Here is a 24,760-nt window from a genome sequence, read left to right on the forward strand (position 1 = left end):
CTTTGCTACTGTTAATCTCCATCCTCTCCCCCCTTTTTTTCCTTTGTTGTCACAGTTTAAGTTTGGTTTTATTGTGTTCTTGGTGGAGCTGTTACTTGTGGTGTTGTTTTCTTTTGTTCTTTGAATCTGGTTGGAAAACCCCCTTTAGTATTTCCTGGAGTGGGGGCTTTCTGTTGATAAATTCTCTCATCTTTTCTGTATTTGTGAATGTTTTTATATCTCCTTCATACTTGCAGGATAGCTTTGATGGGTATAGTATTCTTGGCTGAAAGTTCCTCTCTTTCAGGTCTTTAAATATTGGGGTCCACTCTCTTCTAGCTTGTAGAGTTTCTGCTGAGAAATCTGATGATAATCTAATAGGCCTTCCTTTATATGTTGTACTCTTCTTTTCCCTGGCTGCCTTGAGAATTTTTTCTTTGTCATTGGTTTGTGTCATCTTTATTATGATGTGCCTTGGAGTGGGTTTGTTGGGGTTAAGAAAACTCGGTGTTCTGTTTGCTTCTTGAATTTGAGGCTTTAGTTCTTTCCACAGGCTTGGGAAGTTCTCGTCTATTATTTGTTTGAGTATATTCTCCATTCCATTTTCTTTCTCTTCTCCCTCTGATATACCTATTATTCTTATGTTATTCTTTCTGATGGAGTCAGACAATTCCTGTAGGGCTTTCTTATTTTTTATTATTTTTGAGTCTCTTTCTTCTTCTCTCTGTTGTGCCTCAAGTTGTTTGTCTTCTATTTCACTAATCCTATCTTCAATCTGGGCTGTTCTGTTAGCTAAGCTTGTTACCTCATTTTTCAGCTCGGGAATTGAGTTTTTCATTTCTGTTTGTTTTGTTTTTATAGTTTCAATTTCCTTGGTAATATATTCTTTGTGTTCATTGAGTTGTTTTCTGATCTCCCTATATTGCCTTTCTGTGTTTTCTTGTATATCTCTGAGTATTTTTAAGATTTCTATTTTAAATTCTCTGTCATTTAGCTCCAAGGCTTCCAATATGTTAAGTCTTTTCTCCATAGATTTTTCCACATCTATTTGTGTTACCTCTCTTTCTTTTGTATCCATAATATTCGATTTCCTCTTTCTTATTGGCATTTGAGGGTGGTCTTGTTGATAGCACTAATTAGAATTAATAAAGAGTAAAAAGTAAAAAAAAAAAAAAAAAGGTAAAACACCCCACAAAAAAAAAACAGTAATAATTTATTATTTCCCCCTTTTTTCTTTCTTCTCTTTCCCTCCTCTCCCCTCCTCAGGGAAATATCGTGCCTATAATGGAGGGCCTGATTTGGGGTGAAGAGTTCAAGGGGCAAAAAAAGGGAGTAGGGACCTACTAAATGCAAAAAAAAAAGGAAGAAAATCTTAGACAAGCATAAGATGATTTGCTTGTAAGTGATGGTCAACTAAGAGATATAATGAGAGGGATAAGAGGGAACCAGAAAAAAGGACAAGAAAAAGAATAATAAAGAAGAAAAAAATAAAAATAATAAGTAAAAATCTGTTGTATTAAGTGGAGCGAAGACTAAATACAATGGAGACCTTGGGTTGGGAGGACCCAAAATGCCACAAAAATAAACAAACAAGAAAAAAACAAAAACAAAAGCGAAAAAGAAAAATAAAGCCAAAAAAAGCCTTGAGTCCCAAATTAACTAATTTGTTCGTGATTGAGGATTAAATGGGAGGAAAGTAAAACGAGAAAAGAAAAAACGAATAGAAAGGAAAAAATAAGAAAAAGAGAAAAACGAAGGAAGAAAAAAAAAAGGAAGAGAAAAAAACAAAATAAAGCAAAACAAAAAAAAACAAAAGAGGAGAGAGTGAGAGTTAAGTGTTTTGGAGTATAACCTTAAAGGAGGGTGAGGATGAAGAAGAGAAATAAAATGTAACACTCATGGGTAGTGTAGTTCAAGAAAAGGGAAGCATAAGATGGGCAGAGAATAGAAGGACCGAGGTGGAGGAAATAAAGGCAATAAGATAGAAGAAACAAACAACAACAACAAAAAAATTAGTGGAACAAGTTGTAAAGTCTGTGGATTTTTCTTGATTTTGAGAGGTTAACTTCTTCCTTTTTCTTTTCTCTCCCTCTTCCTGGTCGGTGACTCTGTACCCCAGGCTCTGCCCCTGTGTCACACTTAGGTAGGGATTTGCAGTTGATGGGATTCTATGGCAATGTCATATAATTGGCTTTAGTCTTGCTGGTAGTCAAGGCTTGTTGGCGTTTGCAGGGTCCAACGATGAGAGAGTTTGCTTTCCTGGATTCTCTCTCCTAGTCCCCCCTTCCTGAATTAGCAGCCTGGTGATCCAGCTATAAAGCTGCAACTGCTTCTGCCTGGGGAGTAAGAGGCTCAAAGAGCTGGGAAATCCCCACTCTATCCCCACTCAGTACAAGGCTTTGGGAAAGGCTCTGGCAGTCAGGGCCTCCAGTGTAATCAGGCGGGGGTGGGAGTCAATTGTTGTCAAGGTGACTGTTCAGCGCCTAGCATTCAGTTGGACCTCTCAACCCAGGCTTTCCACACTTTGTAGCCTGTTTTGGCTGGGAAGAAGAGGCACTAGTCTCTGCTTGCGACTAGTGTAGTATAGATCTTATTATCTGCCAAGTCCTTCTTGTTAGCGTTTATCCCTGAATATGGAGGCTCTATCAATCAGAAGTTGCCCCCGCCCCTTTAGCGAGAGGCACTAAAAAATATCACGCCTCTTGTCTTGGATCGCTGAACTGAGAGAGATCTTATCAATTAGAACCGAGGGTGCGCAGATTTCATGGGTTAAGCTAATTTCAGTGATTGGGTTGCAGCTGTGCTCCCGAAGGTATTTCAGGCTGCCTGCGCGTGCCCCTCCCCCAACGCTTGATTGTTAGCTTGAATGGCTGGGTGAGGTGCCCCGCCCACGGAGAGAATCTCCCAAGTAGGGAATACCGCCCTGGCGCCTCTCCCGCTCGCCCCGCTGCTGGCGGCTGGGGCGCACCGGGCGCAGGATAATGGGGCACCCTGGGTGTGCGGGCCAGTAGGGCGCTCTGGGCGCGTGAAATGCTCAGGGCACGCGCGCAAATGGGGTGCTCCGGGCACCAGTGGCTGGCGACTCTCACTCGCAGTGCGCGGGCCACTGGGAACGTTAGCGGTGCTCGCTCTGCAACCGGACTGGGCGCGCGCCCGCGGCTGCTCGCGGCTCCCGAGTGTGGGCTGACTCACCACAGGCGCACTTTCTCCGCGGCTTGAATGAACGTCCCTGCGGTAGCTTCCTCCACACCCTCGTCTCTCAGATTCAAGTGATAACAGTCCTTTTGCTTTCAGTTTGTGTGGAACTCCGGAATGCTCCGAGGATAAATTTTTCTGTTTCTAGTTGATAAATTTGTTGTGAGTTTGGGGAGATCTGTCAGACGCGCTGCTCACGGTGCCATTTCCGTGACGTCACTCTCAGTAATCCTATTTTATACCTAATATCAGGCCATATGGAATCTGGGTGAGATGCCAAAAGCGGTGTTATCTCCCACAGAATAAGGCATGTGTGCTTAGTAATAATCTTTTCTTAATTTTGGCTATGTGGCTGTGTTGTGGATGTTTGACACTCCTGCAAATCTAACGTGAAGCTATTTGAAGTGTAAGCGATGGTAGATATCAAGCAGAATATAACTTCTCTAAAATTAGTCCAGACCACATGCTGATAAGTCATTTCAAAATTTCATGTTTAGGATTAAGAATTAAATGAATTTTGGTGTATAGAAAAGAAGGTTCTGGCCACCGCTGGAAGCTTAGGTTCCTTTTACATCTTATTCGATAGCGTTATGTGTAGAATGGGTCCTTTGGCCGTAATGCTATTGTGATCAGAAACATTTTCTTTGTACCCAAATGGCTCCTTATCCATTTAGTGGCTTGCCACATAACCTCCAGGTAGCAGGGCAATGAGAAAACAAATGTGAGGTCAATTCAAACAGTGGAACGGGAAAACATGTCACCACAGTCATGCCCAACGAACAGAATATAGCCATTCATAATAACTGATGAGCTGTGGGTACTCTATTTTTCTACAGTTGGGAAAACAGTGATAGCTTTAAGTATGTGAGAGAACAAAAATTAAGATATTCATCAACAAACATTTATTAACATAAGCCTACTGAAAACCATCATCATTAAGTAGTGCAATAAAATGCTGAGGTCTTAGTAACACCAACATCGGACATCTCAGAACCTCACCACACAACACAAATGTACAACTGTGACCAAACCTTGTGGACAATGAGAATGAATTTAAAAAGAATGAGTATCCAGTTCATTTTAATAATGACATATTCCAAAATTAATAATTTATAATAAAACATAGTTCCCCATCTCAATACAAGTAGTAAGTATATAATGAATGTACAACACAAAGAAAATCCAGTTAGTTCAGAGTGACAAACATTCTGCTCACAAATACTTCATTATGGAAACCATACTCAAAAGCACAATATAAGTTTGTAGATGGAGAAAATCTTTGAAACTAACATTCACCTGAGAGAGACATTGAATATTAGCAGGAAATAGCTGCATGCAAATTAAATCTCAGCAACTCAAAACCATTTACATTTTAGGAAAAGTGTATCATTAGTTGTGCTAAGCATTCAGCAGAAAGGATGATATTCAATTTTTGTGACTTTTACTCAGAGAAAATTTTAGACTTAGTCCTTTATGCAGCAGAGGAAATAAAACAGGCATTAAAAGTAGCCTGAGCCTGACCTGTGGTGGCGCAGTGGATAAAGCATCGACCTGAAAATGCTGAGGTCTCCGGTTCAAAACCCTGGGCTTGCCTGGTCAAGGCATATATGGGAGTTGATGCTTCCAGCTCCTCCCCCCTCCTCTCTCTCTGTCTCTCTCTTTCCCTCTCTTTCTCCTCTCTAAAAATGATTAAATAAATAAAAATTTTTTTTAAAAAGTAGCCTGATATCTACAGGTATCACTTGTTTGAGAGAGATAGCTAAGCTTCCTCTTACATGGTGCAGTGGATAAAGCATTGACCCAAAATGCTGAGGTTGCCAGCTCAAAACCCTGGGCTTGCCTGTCAAGGCACATATGAGAGGCGACTGACTATAAGTTGATGCTCTTGCTCCCCCCAACCCCCCCCCCCACAACACATACTGCCTTTCTCTCTCGCTCCCCCTTTCTCTAGAAATCAATAAATACAATCTTGGGGAAAAAAAATATCAGGCATAACTAAGACTGCAGGCTTCTTGCTTATGTAATGAGCAGGACCACTGCTCATTAACCATGTGCATCATACCAGTGCCAAGCTAAGTAAGACTTGGGCTATCTTTGCCCAGAATTCAGAGGGACAGTCTGAATTAGGAAAGAGACAGTCTTCCCTTGCTAGACTCTTGGATTGGGGCGGGGGGGGGGGAGTCATATGGGAACACACAATTGGAGAAGAGAGGAGAAATTGGTGATTTTATATAAGAAAACCTAGTAATGTTTACCATGTTAATGATAATCATGACAATAGGGCCCATCTGGTATGGACCAATGCAATCTTTTGTAAACATTAAAATTATTAGTACAAAACCAAGATGCATGGGGAAACTGTGAAAATATACTGGGTAAAGAAAGCAACCACACTGTAACAAAAAGGTAAAATCTGTATCTGTATATGACAGATGGAGAGATACATAAAAATGGAAAATGGTTTCATTTTTTGGAAAGTGAGATATGGAAGAATTTTCATTTGATGACATTAATGCTGTTAAAATATTCTTACAGTAAATACATTTTAAGTCTTGCTGAAATATTTGTCAAAATAGTAGATTTTGTAAAGCTTAGGTTTTCTTCTGCTTTATTTAAAGTGAGACTTCCACTACTTCCCTTTTGGATTTGAGTACTAATGTATCCTTAATGTTGTTATTCATTGAATAGTCAAATATATATACTAGTGAGCGAGAGACAGACAGTCAGGAAGGGAGAGAGAAGCATCAATTCTTTGTTGCGGCACCTTAGTTTTTCATTGATTGCTTCTCATATGTGTTTTGACAGGGGGCTCCAGCCAAGCCAATGACCCCTTGCTCAAGCAAATGACCCCATGCTCAACCCAAATGAGTCCACACTCAAGCCTGCGACCTCAGGTTTCGAACCTGGGTCCTCTGCATGCTAAGCTGGTGCTCTCTCCACTGTACCACCTCCTGGTCAGACTTAAATATATTTCTTGTGCAGAAAGAAATTCCATAGCCAAAGTTTGAAAGTAATGTGGACCCAATGTAAGGAAGTTTTATTTTGAAATTTTATAATTAGAACCTGATTCATGTCAAGGGAAAAAGTAGTTCATATAGGTACTTATTCTAGTAATGTCCTTTAGGACAGTCCTGAAGACAAAGAAATTTGTAGTGTGAAAAAAAGTCCACTGGGCTTCCCCGAACATTCTATATCAGATAAATCAATGAGCATCTAGGATAGTCTTGAAATAGAACATATAAATGTTTTGTTTTGTTTTTTAATTATTTTTATTTTTTATTATTTATTCATTTCAGAGAGAGAGAGAGAGAGAATGGTGGGGAGGAGCAGGAAGCATCAACTCCCATATGTGCCTTGACCAGGCAAGCCCAGGGTTTCAAATCAGTGACCTCAGCATTCCAGGTCGAGGCTTTATCCACTGCACCAACGCAGGTCAGGTGAACATATAAATGCTTTTAAATGAGCACATTGCATTCAGAGAAAACTAGAGGTAGGCCCTGGCCAGTTGGCTCAGTGGTAGAGCGTCGGCCTGTCATGCGGGGGACCCGGGTTCGATTCCCGGCCAGGGCACATAGGAGAAGCGCCCATTTGCTTCTCCACCCCCCCCTCCTTCCTCTCTGTCTCTCTCTTCCCCTCCCGCAGCCAAGGCTCCACTGGAGTAAAGATGGCCCGGGTGCTGGGGATGGCTCCTTGGCCTCTGCCCCAGGTGCTAGAGTGGCTCTGGTCTCGCAGAGCGACGCCCCGGAGGGGCAGAACATCGCCCCCTGGTGGGCAGAGCGTCGCCCCCTGGTGGGCGTGCCGGGTGGATCCCGGTGGGGCGCATGCAGGAGTCTGTCTGACTGTCTCTCCTTGTTTCCAGCTTCAGAAAAATACAAAAAAACAAAACAAAACAAAAAAAACAAAAAACAAAAAAACTAGAGATAATATTGAAGCTGTTCAGGATGGGCAGTACGGCTGTAGGAGAACAGTCTCATTCCCTGTGTCCTGGTAACTACACAGCGTTAAGAGATCCTCATTTATAGTCTGAACACAGGTGAGGACTGCCTCCTTGAGTCATTTGCCAAACTGCTGCTTCAGAGGGGAAGTGTCTGCTTTGCCAGACACAGACATGGGTTAAGATCAGGGTTAGGGACACAGCCACAGGCTGTACCAGAAACAGATGGGACGAGACCCAGCCTCATCAACAGCACACTTACACCATCTGCTTACCATCTTGCTTTGTGCAATTAGTAGAGCTCATGCTAACTGAGGCAGCCAACACATGCGGACAGTCACCTCCAGAGCCTCCAAGGCCAAGAGACTGTGAGGTTCTTGGTATATATAGAAAAGATTTGACTTTGCGTGCTTAACACGCAGGCAATATACAGATGATGTATTATAGAATTGTACACCTGAAACCTATATAATTGTATTAATCAATGTCATCCCAATAAATTTAATTTTAAAAGATTAAGACATGTCTAAACAAGGTTACAAAAATTTTGGTACATTTTTAATATTTACATTTAACAAAATACTGCTTTTAAAGCACAACAAAATAAAATTTTTTAATGGTAATGACAGGATTTATGAGACTATTAAGTCCTGGCACACTATGGATGGGGCGGTCCAGATAATGGGATACAAGTTTAAATGCCCTGATGGGTATTGTCTTCTTTCAGTCCTCTCAGTAGAACCTGACGTAATAATCATGTTTACACTTGAGACCCTTCATGACAGGAGCCCAGGCCAGACGTCACTTTGGTCCTCTATCATTTCTCTCTCCCAAATGTTCCTAATTGAAAATCTTTCCTTAACCGTATGCCTATCACACCAACTGCTCCAACTTACCATGATATTGTAAAGGAGGCAAAAAGACAATTTGAAAGGAACCAAAAGGACTTTAGGAGGTAAGTGGATGCCATAGTTTTGTTAAGATCATAGACTCTTCTAGAGCTGGAAATGATCTTCGAATTCACCTACCCTCAGCTCCCTATTCTCCTCTAAGCTCCTCTGAGTATCTTATAAACTTGGAGTTTCTTTTCCGTGTCAGAGGTGCCCGTTGTAACAGTGGAGTCATGGTAAGTGTCAGGACTTAAAGGAAGGAAGGAGGCTTTGCTGTGGGGTGATGGGAGGGAAAGCACCCCAACAGGGAGAGCCCAGGGGAGCAGTCCAGTGACCAGAGATTGGATTATTGTCCTTCGACAAAGATGAGCCCTGGGGGTAGAGCAGGAAATTTGCCTTCGTAGAAGGAGGTCCCTGGAGCTGGGGCGGCAGCAGCTGGGGTGGTATTGAGGAAAGCAAGGCAGGGAGGTCTTTTCTGAAATGTTTTCTTGGGAAAACATTTGCAGTTTTTTGTACTTAATTGTGGCCAGTCTTGGTAGTCTTATGTGCCAGGAAGCCAGAAATGGCTTAATGAGAGGATGTCCATCAATTTTTATAAAAACAAATTAGCAAGATTCAATTCTTTAATATCAAAGTCACTGCCTAGAGGTTTTATTGCCTTAAATGGGAGAAAGGATGGGTGCCTGATGCTGTTCAGGAAACACACCCAAGAGAGGGAATTGGAAGAGCAGCCAGCAACATCCTACCCAGCAGGCAGAACAAGTCTGAGCTTCTGCTCCGTGGGTCCCCGTTCCCCTCCCACCCACATACACAGAGAGGGAGCCCTTACATTCCCTGTGCTCCGTGTGAAGGACAGGGATGGCCATCGTGTAAGACGGCCCCTGGGGAGGCAGCAAGCACGGCCCATATTCAGGTATCAGGAGTGATGCCTTTACCATGTGTTTATGAGAGAGATGAGCTGGGGGGTTCCTCACAAGTATCGCACTTGGAGGGGACACTGAAGAATTGGTTTGTGAAGGACTTTCACTGACATGTGAAAGCCAGCAACCTGTTGATTTCTTTTTTGCAATTAGAAATGTTTGCTCTATTTTAGAATTTAACTCCAATATTTGATTTTACAGGGTAAAGAACAGAATTAATGAAGAAATAAAAGTCCTAAGACAGCAGCAGCAAAAAATTGACAAGGAGCTTGATAGGTTTGTTTCTTATTCAACTCTGCAGTGCTCAAAAACATTTTAATTGAACAAATGTGTTACATAAAACCACAATAATTTTATTATGTAAAATACACCAAGTCCAATGTCTGCAAAGAGGCTTTCTACTCAACAGCTCATCTGGAGAAACACTTTAACTTTCTTTATCCACATAATCACCTACTCAGCTAACTTAATTACTTGCTGAACATTATCATCATCTCTTTTTACTCCACCAGACACAGGACTTAAACTCCAGGCCTTTTGAAAACAAACCCCAGACCATGCCATGCTCTAAGGGAAGATGCAAACTTGAAAAACAACCTGTTTAGCTGGTCTGTCCTGGGCTAGATCTTTGTCCCCTTCTGCCCCTGTTGCTTCCCCTATACATACAAACATTGTCCCCAACTGAGGCAAGGACAATTGGGATCATTTGCTTTATAAATTAGAGTATATAAAGTAAAACTACAGCCCACTTCTTCTGCTACACCCACCTGCGCAAGAATGAGTATCAGCTGAGCACGACCCTTCAAACCAGCCCCGTGAGAGACCCCAAGTCTCCGTCAGTCACACTGCCACACTTGTTATAACCATGCTGCAGATTAGAAAGCTGGCCTCCCAGTCACATGAGAAAATCCAACCCATTACTTTAGAATCTCATCTCGGTGTTCACCCCAACTCTTAGCAGACAGCTTTCCCCTCTGCAACACTTGGGTTAGAAGAACCAACTCCCAGTGACTTTCTCAAATTCCCCAAAATCAAATCTGTGTAAGGCAGGATTTCTTCCCACTGATGATGCTCTTGCTAATAACGTTTCTCCTCTGTTGCCAGCTCCTCACACCTTGCCTAGGCCCCCTCTGCTTCTTCCCTCCTTCAGAGATCTCTGGAAAGGCTCCTGTTGCCTCCTGAATTCAACTGTTCATCTCCTTTATAAATATTTCTTAAATGAGGACGTGTGAGAGAAGTCATAATAGGTTCCTTGATTCCCATTCTCAATGAGTTTAATGTAGTAAGCATCCCACCCTTTAGCCCTTTCCGTCTCTCTCTCTCTTTGTCCCCCAGTCTTTCTCTTGCTAGTCTCTTTTACTCTTTCCTTCCCACGGACACCTCTTAAAAGTCTGTGCTGGAGCCTGGTGCGTGGGGTCAGTTTGGGAAAACTGTGTGAACCATCTCTCTGAAGAGGATGCAGTGTCCCACCGTGGTTGCCATTGAGGACTCCAGTCCCACTGCCTGGGTTTAAATCCTCTGTCACTTGTTAGCTGTGCGTCTGTGGGCAGTTATTTAACCTGCCAGAGCCTGCTTTCTCATTTATAATGTAAGATTATAGTGGTACCTACTTCCTTAGGTTATTGTAACTGTAACTGAATTAATATTTTGTTTTGTTTTGTTTTGTTTTTATTTTTCCGAAATTGGAAACGGGGAGGCAGTCAGACTCCCGCATGCGCCCGACTGGGATCCACCCGGCATGCCCACCAGGGGGCGATGCCCTGCCCATCTTGGGGCTTCACTCTGCCGCAACCAGAGCCATCCTCAGCGCCCGGGCAAACTTTGCTCCAATGGAGCCTCGGCTGCGGGAGGGGAAGAGAGAGACAGAGAGGAAGGAGAGGGGGAGGGGTGGAGAAGCAGATGGGCACTTCTCCTGTGTGCTCTGGCTGGGAATCGAACCCGGGACTCCCACATGCCAGGCCGATGCTCTACCACTAAGCCAACCAGCCAGGGATGAATTAATATTTGTAACACGCTGGCAAGTGCCAGCATATTAATTTGTAAATGCTGACTCTTAGTTGGTATCAGTATAAAACTAGTTTGGGTAATAATTTTCTTTATTTCATTAGACAACAAGCAAAGGCTACCAAGAAGCCCAAGGAAGCTGCAGTTGACTCAGAGAAGTTCACACAAAGACTGGTATGTTTGTTGTTGTTTTTTTAATTGAGAATTCTCTCTCTCATTTCTCTTATATAGACTGAACAATACTTAACAATATGTGGTTTCCCATCCACGTGGCAGTGGCAGGACGGAGCACATTCTTGTTATTTCGTCCTCCACATGCAGACTTCACATGCTGTTTACATGTTCGGGACCACCTCCTGCCCACCGTCCCCCTCCCTTCCTTCTGATCAAGGATGGTTTATGCAACTGAACGCTGCCAATGCAGTCAGACTGCCAAATTAACAGAAAAGTATTGCTCTTTGAAGTCGTGTTTATACTTTCCATTAATAATTCAACCAAAATGTGTTGGATTCCAACTACTGTGTTGAATGAATGGTTCCTGCCCTCAATGAACAGAAACATGAGACAGAAATAAGGTTCTGATCAGGGATCAAGAGTGAGAAAGAAAGAAAAGGAAGGAGACGGCTCCTTCTTTCCAGTTTTCTTTCCCCTTTTTCTGCTCATGGCAGTCCTGTCCAATCTGGAGGGCCTCCCCGCCTTCCAGTAGGCAAGGACAGGTACAGATTAGCGCATAGTCGATCTGAAGGTTGGCCGTCTGAGGTCAGGATGGGAGAGAGCCTTCTATTGTCCACACGTCAGGCTTGCACTCAAAAGTCAGAGCAATCCTCATTGGCTATCGGTGTAATGTCAAAAACAGGGGTCAAAAAATGCCATCAAATTCCTATAAGAGATCTGTGGTGGTGCAGTGGATAAAGCTTGGACTTGGAACGCTGAGGTTGCAGGTTCAAAACCTCGTGTTTGCCTGCTCAAGGCACATACGAGAAGCAACTACTACAAGTTGATGCTTGCCGCTTCTCCCCCCACTTACTCTCTCTCTCTCTCTCCCCCCCTCCTCTATCTAAAAGTCAATAAAAAAAATTTAAATAGAAAAGGTAATTTTAAAAAATTCTTATATGAACCAGAAAGTTGTGATAGAAAGCAGTAAAATACCTGGGTGTTTAATATGAAAGAAATAGGACTATTCTTTACTTCCACAGACACAAGGGAATTCTCCCATTTTTGGTGATATCTCTTGACTGCTGCTGCTAGGGACGTGGGTACAAAAAATATTTAGTGTTGAAAACAACTGTGCAGGTACGCTGGTAAAGGGCAAACTGACCTCAGCTAGTAAACGAATGGCCTGAGTGTCAGGGAGACTACAGGGACCGTGGAAGCTGTAGCGCACCAGAGAGCCCCTGCCTCATCCAGCCCAAGTGTCTCTTCCTCAACTCTAGTTCACTGCTGCCCTGTAGGAATGAGGGCCAAAGTGTTACCAGGCCTCCCACCATCAGTAATTCAGATTCTTCTTTAGAACTCCTAGACCCCCAGTTTTTAAATATTTTGAGCACCAAACTAAATATATCTGTGGACCAGATGTGAACTGTGGACTGCTGGTTTGCAATCGGTCTAAATCAGGGGTCTCAAACTCGCGGCCCGCGGAACAATTTTGTGCGGCCCGCAGACTAATCCACGAAGTTCAAAATATTTTGGATAAAATTAAGTAAGCCTAAGGGGCCTACTTGTATTTTTCATTTCTCTAGCATCCTAGCTAGATATTAGCTTAGTTAACAGCAGTTGTGATGCGAACTATAGTTTCTGGTCGTTTTGTGACACTGAGTAAACTGCATGTACGATTGTGCTTGTTGTACTGATTTTTTTTTGTTTTCAACTGCAGTGAGAAAAGTGTTGCGTAACAGTTGCCTTTTGTAGACCTAGTGCGGCCCGCCGAACAGGTGTGATCTTGCTCTGCAGCCCACATGCTGAGTTGAGTTTGAGACCCCTGGTCTAAATGATGAACTTGGAGCAGCAGGAATAGTGAATCTATTATTCTCCACTATACCCCAAGGCAAACGCTCCACTCCCATCGAGCCTTCTGAACGTACCACATTTACCATTTTTCATATACCTTGCTCATCTTCACTGCTCCCCCTTCCAAATCTATTCATCCTCAGGACCCTATTCGATTTCCATCTTCTGCATAAAGCTTTCTCCAGTGGCCCCTGCCCCATCCTTTCCAGACAAGTTGGATATCTCTCATAATTCCTAGAGTAACACTTGATGATGGTTTGATTGAAAAGTAGTTCTTTTCTTCAAGCCAGACATCAAAATAAGTATGGAGCAAATTCCTGGCTTAGAATGACTGTGTCTTGCACACTGGAAATTTTTACTTACCTATTATTGCAAGGAAGAATCTCATGGTGAAAAATTTAAATATAATAGCAAAGAAAAGGCAAGTGTCTTTTTTTTTTTTTTTTTTTGTAATGCAGATATCTTTAAAAAATTATATACCAAGCATAGACCTTTTTTGGAAAATGGAAAGATATAAAAAACCAAAAGATTGTAATTTTAAGTCAATTCAGATTTTAGATTATTGTTTTAAAAAATCAAAATTATTTTTAAAAATTTGACTTAAGCTTTCTCCAGTGTTTACCTTTCTGCTAAGAAGGAAAATGTACCAGAAGTTCATTTTAGAATAGAGTAATGGATTTCTTAGTATTTTCCATATGACTATTGTCCTTTGAGAACTCTCACAACCAACTTTGCCTCAGCCTCTCTGAAACTGAGATTCAAAATGTTGATGTACAATCTTTCAGTTGCACATTAACAAACAAAAACAATCACATAACAATAAAAACTGGGATAATTTTCGGGATAATTCATGCCATAAGATCACTGCTATCTCAATTGTCTAATTAAATCACAAAAATGCTTTCTGTTCTAAATCTTCATATAATTCAGGAAGGCCCTCCTGTCCTCTGTCCATGGGAGAAAGCCGTTCATTTACCATTACCACGTGGCCAAACATTTCTGCCAACTTTTGATAAACATATACAGGTCCCCACCAATAACACCACCCGATCCCAGAACCAACTCTGAGTCTTTTACTGCTCTCACCCACAGACCTGCACACCTGCCCTGCACTGGCCCACATATATGGATAAGCCTTGCTGGACACACAACATAGGGATGCAAGGTAGTGTTTCCCGGAACATTAAGCATGCCTCTTGGATTAGGTAGGCTTTTGAGAAAATCTAGGATAGAGTCGGAAGAAAGTAAGCTCATGAACAAACTGAATAATCTCCATTGTCATCTAGTGTCTTTTATCTAAGTTTCTCTGTTAAATGAGAGAGTTTAGGGCCAAAAGAATTGAAAGTGATTGTTTGTGTGAAATCACATGGTTAAAAAAAAATTAAATGACTGATTTTTTTCCTAAATCCATCTTTTGGAAAAAAATTAAGGAATTCTCATCCTGGTAATTGGGAGAATCTCCCATTCAAGTATATGATGTCCAAGGAAGTCTGTGAATCCCTAATCATCTATTATTTTAATAGCGATCTGAAGCTAAAATTGAAAGAGAATTTATGGCATCACTATCATCATCATCATCATCATCATCATCATCAACAGAAGATGGCAACTTTGAAGAACAACACTAAAAGAAACCGGGAGTACACTGTATTTAAGAATATTGCATACAAATCAATTGTATCAGTTTAATTGTAGCAGTATGTTTAATGCAAGACCAGTCCATGAGGTCGGTACTATCTTTTACAATTCATCTTTAAAAATCTTGAAGTCAATAAGTCCCAGTAAATCATTCTTAAGTGATCTGTCCAACCATAATTTTGGCTCTCATTGGTAGAAAACATATTTTAAGACGGAAAAATAATCATTATGAAGCACAGAGAGCTTTCCACCGTTTCTTTGGAAATACATCTTGATAATAGCAACCATTCATCATAATACAAAACAGAAAAAGGATTAATTTACTGTGGCATAAGGAGTCCTGCCAGTCCCTAGATGCCCTAAATAGTTTCTCTGAGATATTTTACATTGTTTAGGCCTCAAGGAAAACCATAGCCCCGCCTCCGGGTTTGGTAGCAAACAAATTCGGCTTCTCCGGTGCGAGGCTCCGGCGGCCCCTCTGGTAATAAGCTCCGTGCACATTTGCTAAGAAGCTGGGCAGTTTGTCCACAGGTACTATCGACACTGTGCAGCCTCCCCATCCTGCTCCAGTAAGGCGCGACCCTTCGGCTCCAAATGTCCTAAAACAATGAGAAGAGAAAAATTAAACCCCGTAAATGAAAATGAGAGTGATTTGGCAGTGGCGAATAGGGCACATAGCCTACCCAAGTTCTAATGAGAGAATATGTGTGTGTGTGTTTTCTTTTGTGAGGTTTTCTCCAGTGTTGTCGAGCATTTTAGTAAATTAGAAAATTGATACTGTTTCAGAAGGTGATTGAAAATTTAATTAAAACTAGGCCCTGGTTTTGGCTCTAAGTCCTGAACAGTTTGCTATACAGCTCAAGTAGTGATTTTATGGACTCCTCCCTGCTTGTTCAGGGGCTGGTCTGAATTTACCAGCAGATGAAATGTGTCATCAGGATGGAAACTACTATATAAACCACCACACAGCAAGAGGTAATTTTAGTCACCATCAGCCAGGCAGTTTCAAACCAAAGATTTATACCAGTGAAAGGTCCTACACAAAGTACAAAGATCACTCACTCATCTTTAAAGGATGCAGTTTATCCTGACAGAACAAGTTAACACGTCCTTCCAATTCCTCCCAATAAATTTAACTTCAAATTCATAGAGATCAAAAACTCCAAAAGTAATTTAGCACAATTTTGTCCCTTTTTCCCATCTAATTGAGCTACTTTACTAACTGAAAAATATAAACAGAATGTCACCCCTACCCTAGAACATCAATAAGAATTACTGCATACCAGTAATTCATTTCCCTTCAATAATTTTGATTTCATCACCTGTTTTAGTCATTAAATATACTTTTCAAATGAAAATATATGTTTAAGGAAGAAAACAAAAAATGCTTGTAAATAAATGAAAATAACTCGTCTCCTCCTGTCCCTCAAACTTTCATTCAGCTTACTGCCCAACAGCTCAGCTGAGCCCGAACTGCTTTCATCGAGGTTGAAACGCTTCTCTGACCCTGGGCTTCCGGGATTATCCTGAGTTCTTAGACGAGACAAAAGGCCAGTTTATACTGTGGTGGTTTGAAATTAAAATAAAGAAGTTCTTGGTCACATCACACTATCTCTCCCTGCAGAAAATGTTGAGGAACACTGAGGAGTCCGTGAAGCATGTCGGGAAGACCATGGCATCACCGAGAACCCTGGGTCCTCCTCCTCCTTGACTTTCTGAGACCTAAACTATGCCACTTTGCTGGACTCAAAGTCAACCAGGTCTCTTATAGTCTTTAATAGGCTTCTAGGTGTACTTTCTTACATTTTTTCACTTTTCCAATTTTGAAAGCTGTGTGGTTTCAAAAATCGAACCTAAAGCAAACTGAGTGTTGTTTCTAACTCACCGAAGACCCCACAGGAGTTGAGCCAAGACGGCCTGTTTTCCTGAGTACCCCACCAGCTTCCAGAGAGCAGAAGCTAGAAGTCTTCCTAGGTAAATGTAATCACTTCTGAGGCTCCAGAGCCGCTCTGTCACCACCCTGACTGCTGTAGATGAAAATGGATTCAGTTGCCTCAGCCACATGGTCTAAAAATCATCCAGGCTCAAATTTCCCAAATAGAGAGCAACAAGTGCTATTATAAATAGCCTCTGCCCTGAGAGGATGGCACTTGCACTCACAAGTCCGGGTCGGCCCCAGCAGCAGTCAGCAGCCTGCCCAGCACTTCACATCTACAAGGCAGAAGGGACCTGTCTGCAGCGTTCCCTCTGGTGCTTGATACGCCCTTTGGCATATGCCACAGAAATTCTGAGACAGCTCCAAAAGTTAGGAGACCAATACAAAGTTTAAATTAAGGGAGAAAAGCAAGTGAGCCAAGGGTGTTCAGTGAACTTTAAACGTTTGCATTTTTTCCCCTAGGTGGGGAGAACAGTAAGACATTAAAAATATAAGTCCTGCGAGGCAATCATCAGAAAGGCAATCCCAGAGTTATGAAAACCCAAACCATAAAATCCTCCAAATACCACTTTGATGACCTCGGTGATGACATTGGGAATAGTGTAGAAGGGTTGTTCAAAACAACCAAAGCAGCCTCCGCCTTAGAAAGCATGATCTATCAATACAAAAGGCTAAGGCCGATGAGAGACGGAGATTATAAAGCATGTTCCCTTTGATCTTTTTATCACTGAAAAGTATATTCTTATAACTTTCCAGGCACCAAATAAAGCCTGACTAAAATTTCCTACTTTTAAGTGAACTGGTCTGACCATAAAGCACTCACTAAGGCACACATACAGGACCACGGGGGAAAGGAGAGCCAATAGGAGCCAGCTTTGCTACAAACTACAAAGAGGGAAAGCAAGGAATTTTTGCCTTGTATGTGTTTCAATTCAATTTTATTTCAGAACAAAATATTTTATATTTTACAAATGGGAATTTAATTATTTTAGAAAATCTTAAACTTAGGGACAACTTACTTCTATCTCTGTAATCTCAGCCCAGCATAATTGCAGGGATTTGGTAGGTTCTAAAAATGGCTGCTGGGTTGTTATATTTGTTTTAAAATGTATCAAAATATGTACTCAGGCTTTTAAAATTAATGTTAGAAAACCTTAATTATGTGAAATAAAATATAATAATAAAGGAAAAATATGATACTTGCTCAATTATAAAGTATCTTTTAAATGAACAAAATGTACATTTTAAAGTAGAATTTACCGAACAACTTAAGACAGTTTTGAAACCAAGTCAATTATATGTGAGATGGCATATATATAAATATAATATAAATATAAGCAGTCAGTAACATATTCTTTACTTGGAAAGACTTCTAACTTCTGCTCTGAAGCCAAAAAAAAATTCTGACTTGAATCTCAGAAAAACAGACCTTCCAGAACAATTTCTATTATTTTTATAGCCAGGTATAAACACTTTCAGATTGCTTTAGATTCAAGAAACCACAGACTTCAAATACTGTTCAAATGAAAAAGTATAAGAAGATATGACTACAGCCTTGGGTGGGTAGCTCAGTTGGTTAGAGCATTGTCCGGATATGTGAGCACTACGGGTTCAATCTCTGGTCAGGGCACATACAAGAATCCACCAATGAATGCATAAATAAGTGGAACAACAGAGAGAAGTTTCTCTCTCTCTAAATCAATCAATAAATGTAAAAAAAAAATTTTAATATAACTACAAGTATATTTTAGAAATGTAAGCCGCTAAAGACCACTGAAGGCCAATTGGTTTGGTTCTAGCATGTGGCATACATATGCATGTATATATATGTGTGTGTATGTATGTATATTTGGTGAGTGGGGGGGACAATAAGTATAAGACAGAGGCTCAAAGAGAAGTGAGCCCTAAGGGCAGCTGAAATGGCTCTCTCCCTGTTCTCTGGCATGGTGTAGAGATTAGCACCCAAGACCATGGTGGAAAGAGCATAAACACGGGTGTACAGTGTGCTCCTCTCCACTCTGACTGCTCAGGAGAACGGGTACAAGAGGCTGAGCAGCACGGCCATAGAATAAAGCTATGGGAAGACTTCTGAGGAAGACAGCAAAGTTACTGTTGTAACCTTTATTGCTCTACTAAAATTTGTCATCCATCTACCTTCCTTAACAGCTTGGGCAACGTTACACCACTGAGTCCTCTCTTATTTCAACAAGTGTCAAAGCGGAAATAAAGGCCTTAAGTATCTTTTCTGAAGTACAACCAGGGAAACCAATAACAAATGAGCTGTCTTACATATAATCAACTTGGTTTCAAAACTCTTTTCTGTTCTTCAGTAAATCTTACTTTAAAATTTAGCCGTTTCTTAAAATTAACATTGTGTTCATTAAAAAGTTATTTTATAATTGGGCAAGCTTCATCTTTTTCCTTCATTATTATACTTTGCTTCACATAATTGAGGTTTCTAACATTAATTTAATTTAAAAAATAATAAACAGCCTAACTGGAGGAGTGCAGTTTCCTTCTCCCTCCCTGCCCCTTTCTTTGGCTTCTCAACTGATTGTCTCTTGAAGAACAGAAGAAAGCTCCACTGGAAAAACAGCAAGTACCGGGGCTCTCTATTCCTCCCCCTCTCCCCACTTGGGTCATAAAGTAGCTTCTATACCTTGTTCTATAGGCTAGCTACCCAAAGATACCTTTCATGCAGTCAGGCTCAGACTGTACTAAGATTTTAGCCTGTAGTAGTGCCCTGAGGATTCTAGGCATAGGAATCCTTTATTCATTTCATCAATTACTTGTCTTCTTGTGCAAACAGTTTCCAAACAGGCCTTCAGGAGAAGTAAAGGAATTTTCAAGTGCCACAAGTGGATGGGGGGTAGGGGGGGGGGGTCTAAAGATTATCTTTGGCAATACTCCCAACCCTTTTCAGCTTCCTTCCCTGACTGACTCATGTTAACTTGTTCAAAGCACTTAACCTTTGTGCATTCTCCATCTCTACTCTGCCTGCTCTCATACGTGACAGTGTCTAAGAGAATTCTGACACAGAATGTGAAGTCTGACTTCCAAATATGTGGCTTTTACAGAAACAAGGAAATTTTTTAAGGCCAAAACCCTAGGCGTCATCTTGATTCCTCTTTGACCCACACAGCGCTCTCTTGAATCTTCCTTCGGGGCATTCTGCAGAGGACCGTTTAGCACTGCCATTGCCACCTTTCTCCACTGAAGCCACAGTCCCTCCGGGGACCTCCAGGCCTGTGTGCTGTGGTCCCTACCATCCCTCTCACTTCCTCACCGGCTGCTCTCTCCTCCTCTCTGGCCCTCTTCCCACACTAGTCTTCCTGCTCTCCCTCACATCTGACAGCCACACACCGACCTCAGGGCCTAGCTAATGCTGTGCTATTTCTTCACTTCTTCAGGTCTCTGTTCAAATACCATCTCATCAGAGAGGCAGCCTTCTGGCATGCCATATAAAGGTTTCCCACTCAGCCCTGGTACTCTCTGGTCCTTCTTCTTCTTTTTTTTTGTGTGTATTTTTCTGAAGCTGGAAACGGGGAGAGACAGTCAGACAGACTCCCACATGCGCCCGACCGGGATCCACCCAGCACGCCCACCAGGGGTGATGCTCTGCCCACCAGGGGGCGATGCTCTGCCCACCAGGGGGCATCGCTCTGCCGCGACCAGAGCCACTCTAGCGCCTGGGGCAGAGGCCAAGGAGCCATCCCCAGTGCCCAGGCCATCTTTGCTCCAATGGAGCCTTGGCTGCAGGAGGGGAAGAGAGAGACAGAGACTAAGGAGGGGAGGGGGATGGAGAAGCAAATGGGTGCTTCTCCTATGTGCCCTGGCCGGGAATCAAACCCAGGTCCCCCACACGCCAGGCCGATGCTCTACCGCTGAGCCAACTGGCCAGGGCCTTCTTTTTTTTTTTTTTTATAACACTATCACTACCACTTGATTTATTTTTAATTTTCATTTTCATCTTTTTCCCTGAGAATGTAAGCTCCATTACACCCATAGCCGGTGGGCCATCGCAGGAAGAAAAGTTCATTTGTGAACTGCCAGAGGTTAGCAAATGCCCTTCTGCAGCTTTTCAGGGGGGAATCAAACTACCTCACTTCCTTCCAGGCAGAGACACTTCCTCCCAATGTTGCACAAATCATTCCACTTCCTCTTATGTCCAGAACTGAACATTATTTGCCCCCTTTCCATTTCCTGCTCCCTCAGTATTTTCTGAAAAGAGCACTTGTAATGAAACAAGCTCTGAAAGACTTGGCAGTTGGTGAGCAAACACTGACGACAGCAGGGACATGCCGTCAATGCTGTGTGCGAATCTTGACAAGCTGGGTTACACATGCCATCTGTGATCACTGGAGCTACTTGGTTTAAACTTTTCAGGCTGGGAGTGTGGCAGTGAGTGAGACAAACCATATATGTGCGCCACCGGGTAGATGATACTTTCATTCCTAATTGTAGACAGTTCTTCTCGGGTTATCTTCATGCATTATCTTCTCACAGTAGAAATAACAGTGACCATTTGAGAGTCTGCCCAATTCTTTCAGTTCTTCAAGGTCACTGCGATCCCTCTGTAAAGGGACCGTTTCCTCTATCACCACCGTTCACGAGCAACCGTGAGTGAGTTGCTCTCAGGCTCTGTGAACATTTCCCTCTTCACTGCTCTGTCTCAGCTGCTTCTAAACTGAGCTTTCTTCAGTCCTTATTCCCCCAAGTTGCCTAATGAATTAAGGAGGCGGGAAATGCTGGCTCTCTGAGTTAATTCCTTCAGCAGCCTCCCCTTAAGCCCCCTTCACCCTGTCAGGCTTGAAGCTCTCTTTCTGTTTTTTCCCTTCTTTTGAATAAGACTGTTAAACTTAGGACACCAAACAGGAAATGCTGGCAGAGCTGCAGTGTAGTGGACAGCATTGGTTAAAATATCAGGAGAAAGGACCAACAGTGTCTGTGGCTGAGAAAAGCCCCCTGAAATGCCTAATCATCCACAGGTGGAAAAGCCTTTCTCGTGATGTTGTAAAGAACCGACTGCAAACCTGGAGCCTCATACAGTCACGGAATCGGGTCTCCAATCTTTCATCACACAGACAGTCACGAAGGAGCAAGTTCAGCTCTATAGCCCAGACAACCCCTCCTAGAAGAAGTGGGCAAGGATCTTCTTTCCCTTAGAAGGTTATGAAAATGTTACATTTTTAATTAATTTAAACTATTTCTTTGGCAGCATCCCCCAGCCCTGCTGCTATCTCAGCCTCACCGACAGATGTCTACCAGCTGGTCCAGCTCAGGGCAGCTACACTCATACATGTCCCGGCAGCTCACGTGGCTCTGGTTCATTAACTCCCCCAGCAGCTGGACCACATTGTCAGGTGCTTCTTCGCATATCTTCTTAAACCGGAGCACTCGCGCAGCCTCGCTGTACACGTGCTTCGCCCGCTGGTACAGCTTGAAGGTGAGCACTTAGGAAGACAGAGGATAGGGAGCAAGGATAGAAATAGTTACTCGACAACCCAGTGCAAAGCAAAATACAGCGACAGTAGGCTTCCATTTCTGTCTTTTCAGTCTTCATTATCAATACTTCAGACTTGAAATAGGTCTCTCGTTCACTGAAAGAATTCTTAGGCCCTGGCCGGTTGGCTCAGCGGTAGAGCGTCGGCCTAGCGTGCGGAGGACCCGGGTTCGATTCCCGGCCAGGGCACACAGGAGAAGCGCCCATTTGCTTCTCCACCCCTCCGCCGCGCTTTCCTCTCTGTCTCTCTCTTCCCCTCCCGCAGCCAAGGCTCCATTGGAGCAAAGATGGCCCGGGCGCTGGGGATGGCTCTGTGGCCTCTGCCTCAGGCGCTAGAGTGGCTCTGGTCGCAATATGGCGACGCCCAGGATGGGCAGAGCATCGCCCCCTGGTGGGCAGAGCGTCGCCCCTGGTGGGCGTGCCGGGTGGATCCCGGTCGGGCGCATGCGGGAGTCTGTCTGACTGTCTCTCCCTGTTTCCAGCTTCAGAAAAATGGAAAAAAAAAAAAAAAAAAAAAAGAATTCTTAATAATCTAAATTTGACTTTTAAGTCCAGCTCTAAGACATTATGATTCTGTGAAGAACTTCCTCTAAGCCATCCCCCCATGTTGTCGTGTTTTGTAAAGAAGACGCTCACTGTGACTGTTAGCTTCTGTTTGCACCCCCAATTCTACAGTCTGCCCTTCCCCATCCCGATATCCAGCCCAGCAGGCTGACCTGTAGGGGTCTGCCAACGGGGTCCCTCGCCATCTAGATGGGAGAAAGAAAGAGGACAGCAAGAGACGAAAGGGAGAGAGTAAGGTCAGAGGAGTCGTCCCGGCTTCTCCCTCGCAGAGCCGCCCCGAGCTGGCACCCCCCTCTCCTGGAGGACTTCCCTCCACAGCTGCCCTGGCCACAGACTCCCTCCTCCGGGCTCTGCCTCCAGCTTCCTCTCTTCTAGACTGTCACTGCTTGTTCAGAAGTCCTCTTACATTCCATTTATGAACCAATGGATTCTATTAGCGTCTTGGGTCACATTCTTTCCCCTGAACAACACCTTCTCCCTAACTCTTGGAGATGGATAAAAAGGCAGCAAAGGCTAGAGGATGTGAATAGCCATTCTTAGAATTTGTGTAAAAGTTTACTAATTATAAGTGTGGGACTAACTTTCCTATGAATAAAGACTTAAAAGTTTTCTTTCAAATATTCTCAACTAGGTCATATTAGATATATTAAACTTACTAATAAGTAACTCTAATGACTTCCTTGCATGGCTGCTTACACCAAATTCATGTGAGTTTTCTTATTCTCTTTCAAAGAGTACCTAAATTCAGTCATCAGGTCCAATTGGATCTCTTTTGACAGTGTGTTTTATAATCATCCCTCCCTTCTATTCCCACTGTCATACACACACACACACACACACACACACACACACACACAATTTACACTGATCCCTTTCCCACTTAAAAAATTTTGTAGTGATTTCCCAATCTATGTTCCTGTCCTATTCCTCCCTGCAACCTCCCTTGAGGTCATATCGATGTGTGTGATGAGCTCTCAACACATAGCCTTACTCATGTTCCTACCTCAAACTTTTATGCTTCCCTGGTTTTTACCATAATCCAAATTCTTCTACACAGCACGCTTGGTTCCAGTAGGAATTCTCCCTTCAGCCAAACTTGCCTGTTCAGAGTTATTCAAACACTCCCTGCTGCTGGGTATACTCATTAATCCACTCAAAAAAGTTTCTTGCCCTTTCTCTTGCTGTCAAAATTTTACCTCTTTCTGAAAGGTTCAGTTTTAATTTTATATGCTCCATGAAGCCATGATGGTCCCAAATAGTAACACCTTGACTCTGAATTTGTACCACACTTGCAGTCCGTAACACTCATTTGGGTGCTTATCATATACTTTCTACAGTGGTTGTTTCTCCTATCTCTGCACAGTCTGCCAACAGCTGGAGACAGGGACTTGGTCTTCCGGTTCCCCACCCGCCACCACCACAGCCTTTCATCCCACAGACCCTTCGATGGTGCCTCACATGCGTCTGCTGTGAGGATGATATGATTAGGGCTTGATTTTTAACCCTACTTCAAAATCAAGATACTTTCCGTGTAGTTATTGTTGTTTTTTTTTAAAAAAAATGAGATGCCAGTACTCAACAGCTTACTAGTGTTGAGGACAGGGAGCAGCGAGACACGTTTATATGGTGTCTGCAACTACCGACACCAAGTATGGAGGGAAAATCAGAAGAGAGAGAACTCGCAGGTTATACATGGGTGGGAAGAAATACACAGCAACACGCTCTGTGCCTCAGTGGCCAGGTCATGTAACTCAGCCCGCACTGCAGTGGGAGCTTACCTCCATTAGGAAGTTCAATGGAAATGGGAATATTAAGGATCTGGATATCAAAATATCCCAAGGGGGAAAAAGTCTTACCGATAGCCAGTACTGGCATAGGCCATCAGCAAAAACACACTGTCTGAAGAAAGAGCACAGGTAAATTTTTTTTTCCTTTTCAATAATTTTATTTTTTTTAAATGGGGCGACATCAATAAATCAGGATATATATATTCAAAGATAACGTGTCCAGGTTATCTTGTCGTTCAATTATGTTGCATACCCATTACCCAAAGTCAGATTGTCCTCTGTCACCTTCTATCTAGTTTTCTTTTTTTTTTTAATTTTTATTTATTTATTTTTTTATAATTTTATTTTTTTAATGGGGTGACATCAATAAATCAGGATACATATATTCAAAGATAACAAGTCC

At 42.6% G+C, this 24,760-nt stretch overlaps 2 protein-coding genes and 1 non-coding gene across 5 annotated transcripts in view; 2 read left to right on the plus strand and 1 right to left on the minus strand.

Moving 5' to 3' along the window:
- Window positions 1-14,557, plus strand: part of FAM227B (family with sequence similarity 227 member B) — a 265,178-nt gene extending 250,621 nt beyond the window's left edge. The window contains exons 14-16 of the mRNA XM_066276688.1: window positions 7,988-8,063; window positions 11,027-11,096; window positions 14,453-14,557. Coding sequence (XP_066132785.1) covers window positions 7,988-8,063; window positions 11,027-11,096; window positions 14,453-14,557 — 251 coding nt within the window. The remainder of the gene's footprint in view (window positions 1-7,987; window positions 8,064-11,026; window positions 11,097-14,452) is intronic.
- On the plus strand, window positions 6,669-6,744 carry TRNAD-GUC (transfer RNA aspartic acid (anticodon GUC)). The gene has a single exon. It is a non-coding gene; the product is annotated as a tRNA-Asp (tRNA).
- Window positions 14,558-14,613: 56 nt separating the features above from the next.
- Window positions 14,614-24,760, minus strand: part of GALK2 (galactokinase 2) — a 171,689-nt gene continuing 161,542 nt past the window's right edge. For all 3 annotated transcript variants that reach the window (XM_066276457.1, XM_066276456.1, XM_066276455.1), the window contains 2 exons: window positions 21,755-21,956; window positions 14,614-15,166 (listed from right to left, as the gene is read on the minus strand). In XM_066276457.1, the coding sequence (XP_066132554.1) occupies window positions 14,959-15,166; window positions 21,755-21,956 (410 nt within the window). In that variant the 3' untranslated portion in view covers window positions 14,614-14,958. The remainder of the gene's footprint in view (window positions 15,167-21,754; window positions 21,957-24,760) is intronic.

The sequence above is a fragment of the Saccopteryx bilineata genome, chromosome 4 (genome assembly GCF_036850765.1).
Source record: "Saccopteryx bilineata isolate mSacBil1 chromosome 4, mSacBil1_pri_phased_curated, whole genome shotgun sequence".
NCBI lineage: Eukaryota > Metazoa > Chordata > Mammalia > Chiroptera > Emballonuridae > Saccopteryx > Saccopteryx bilineata.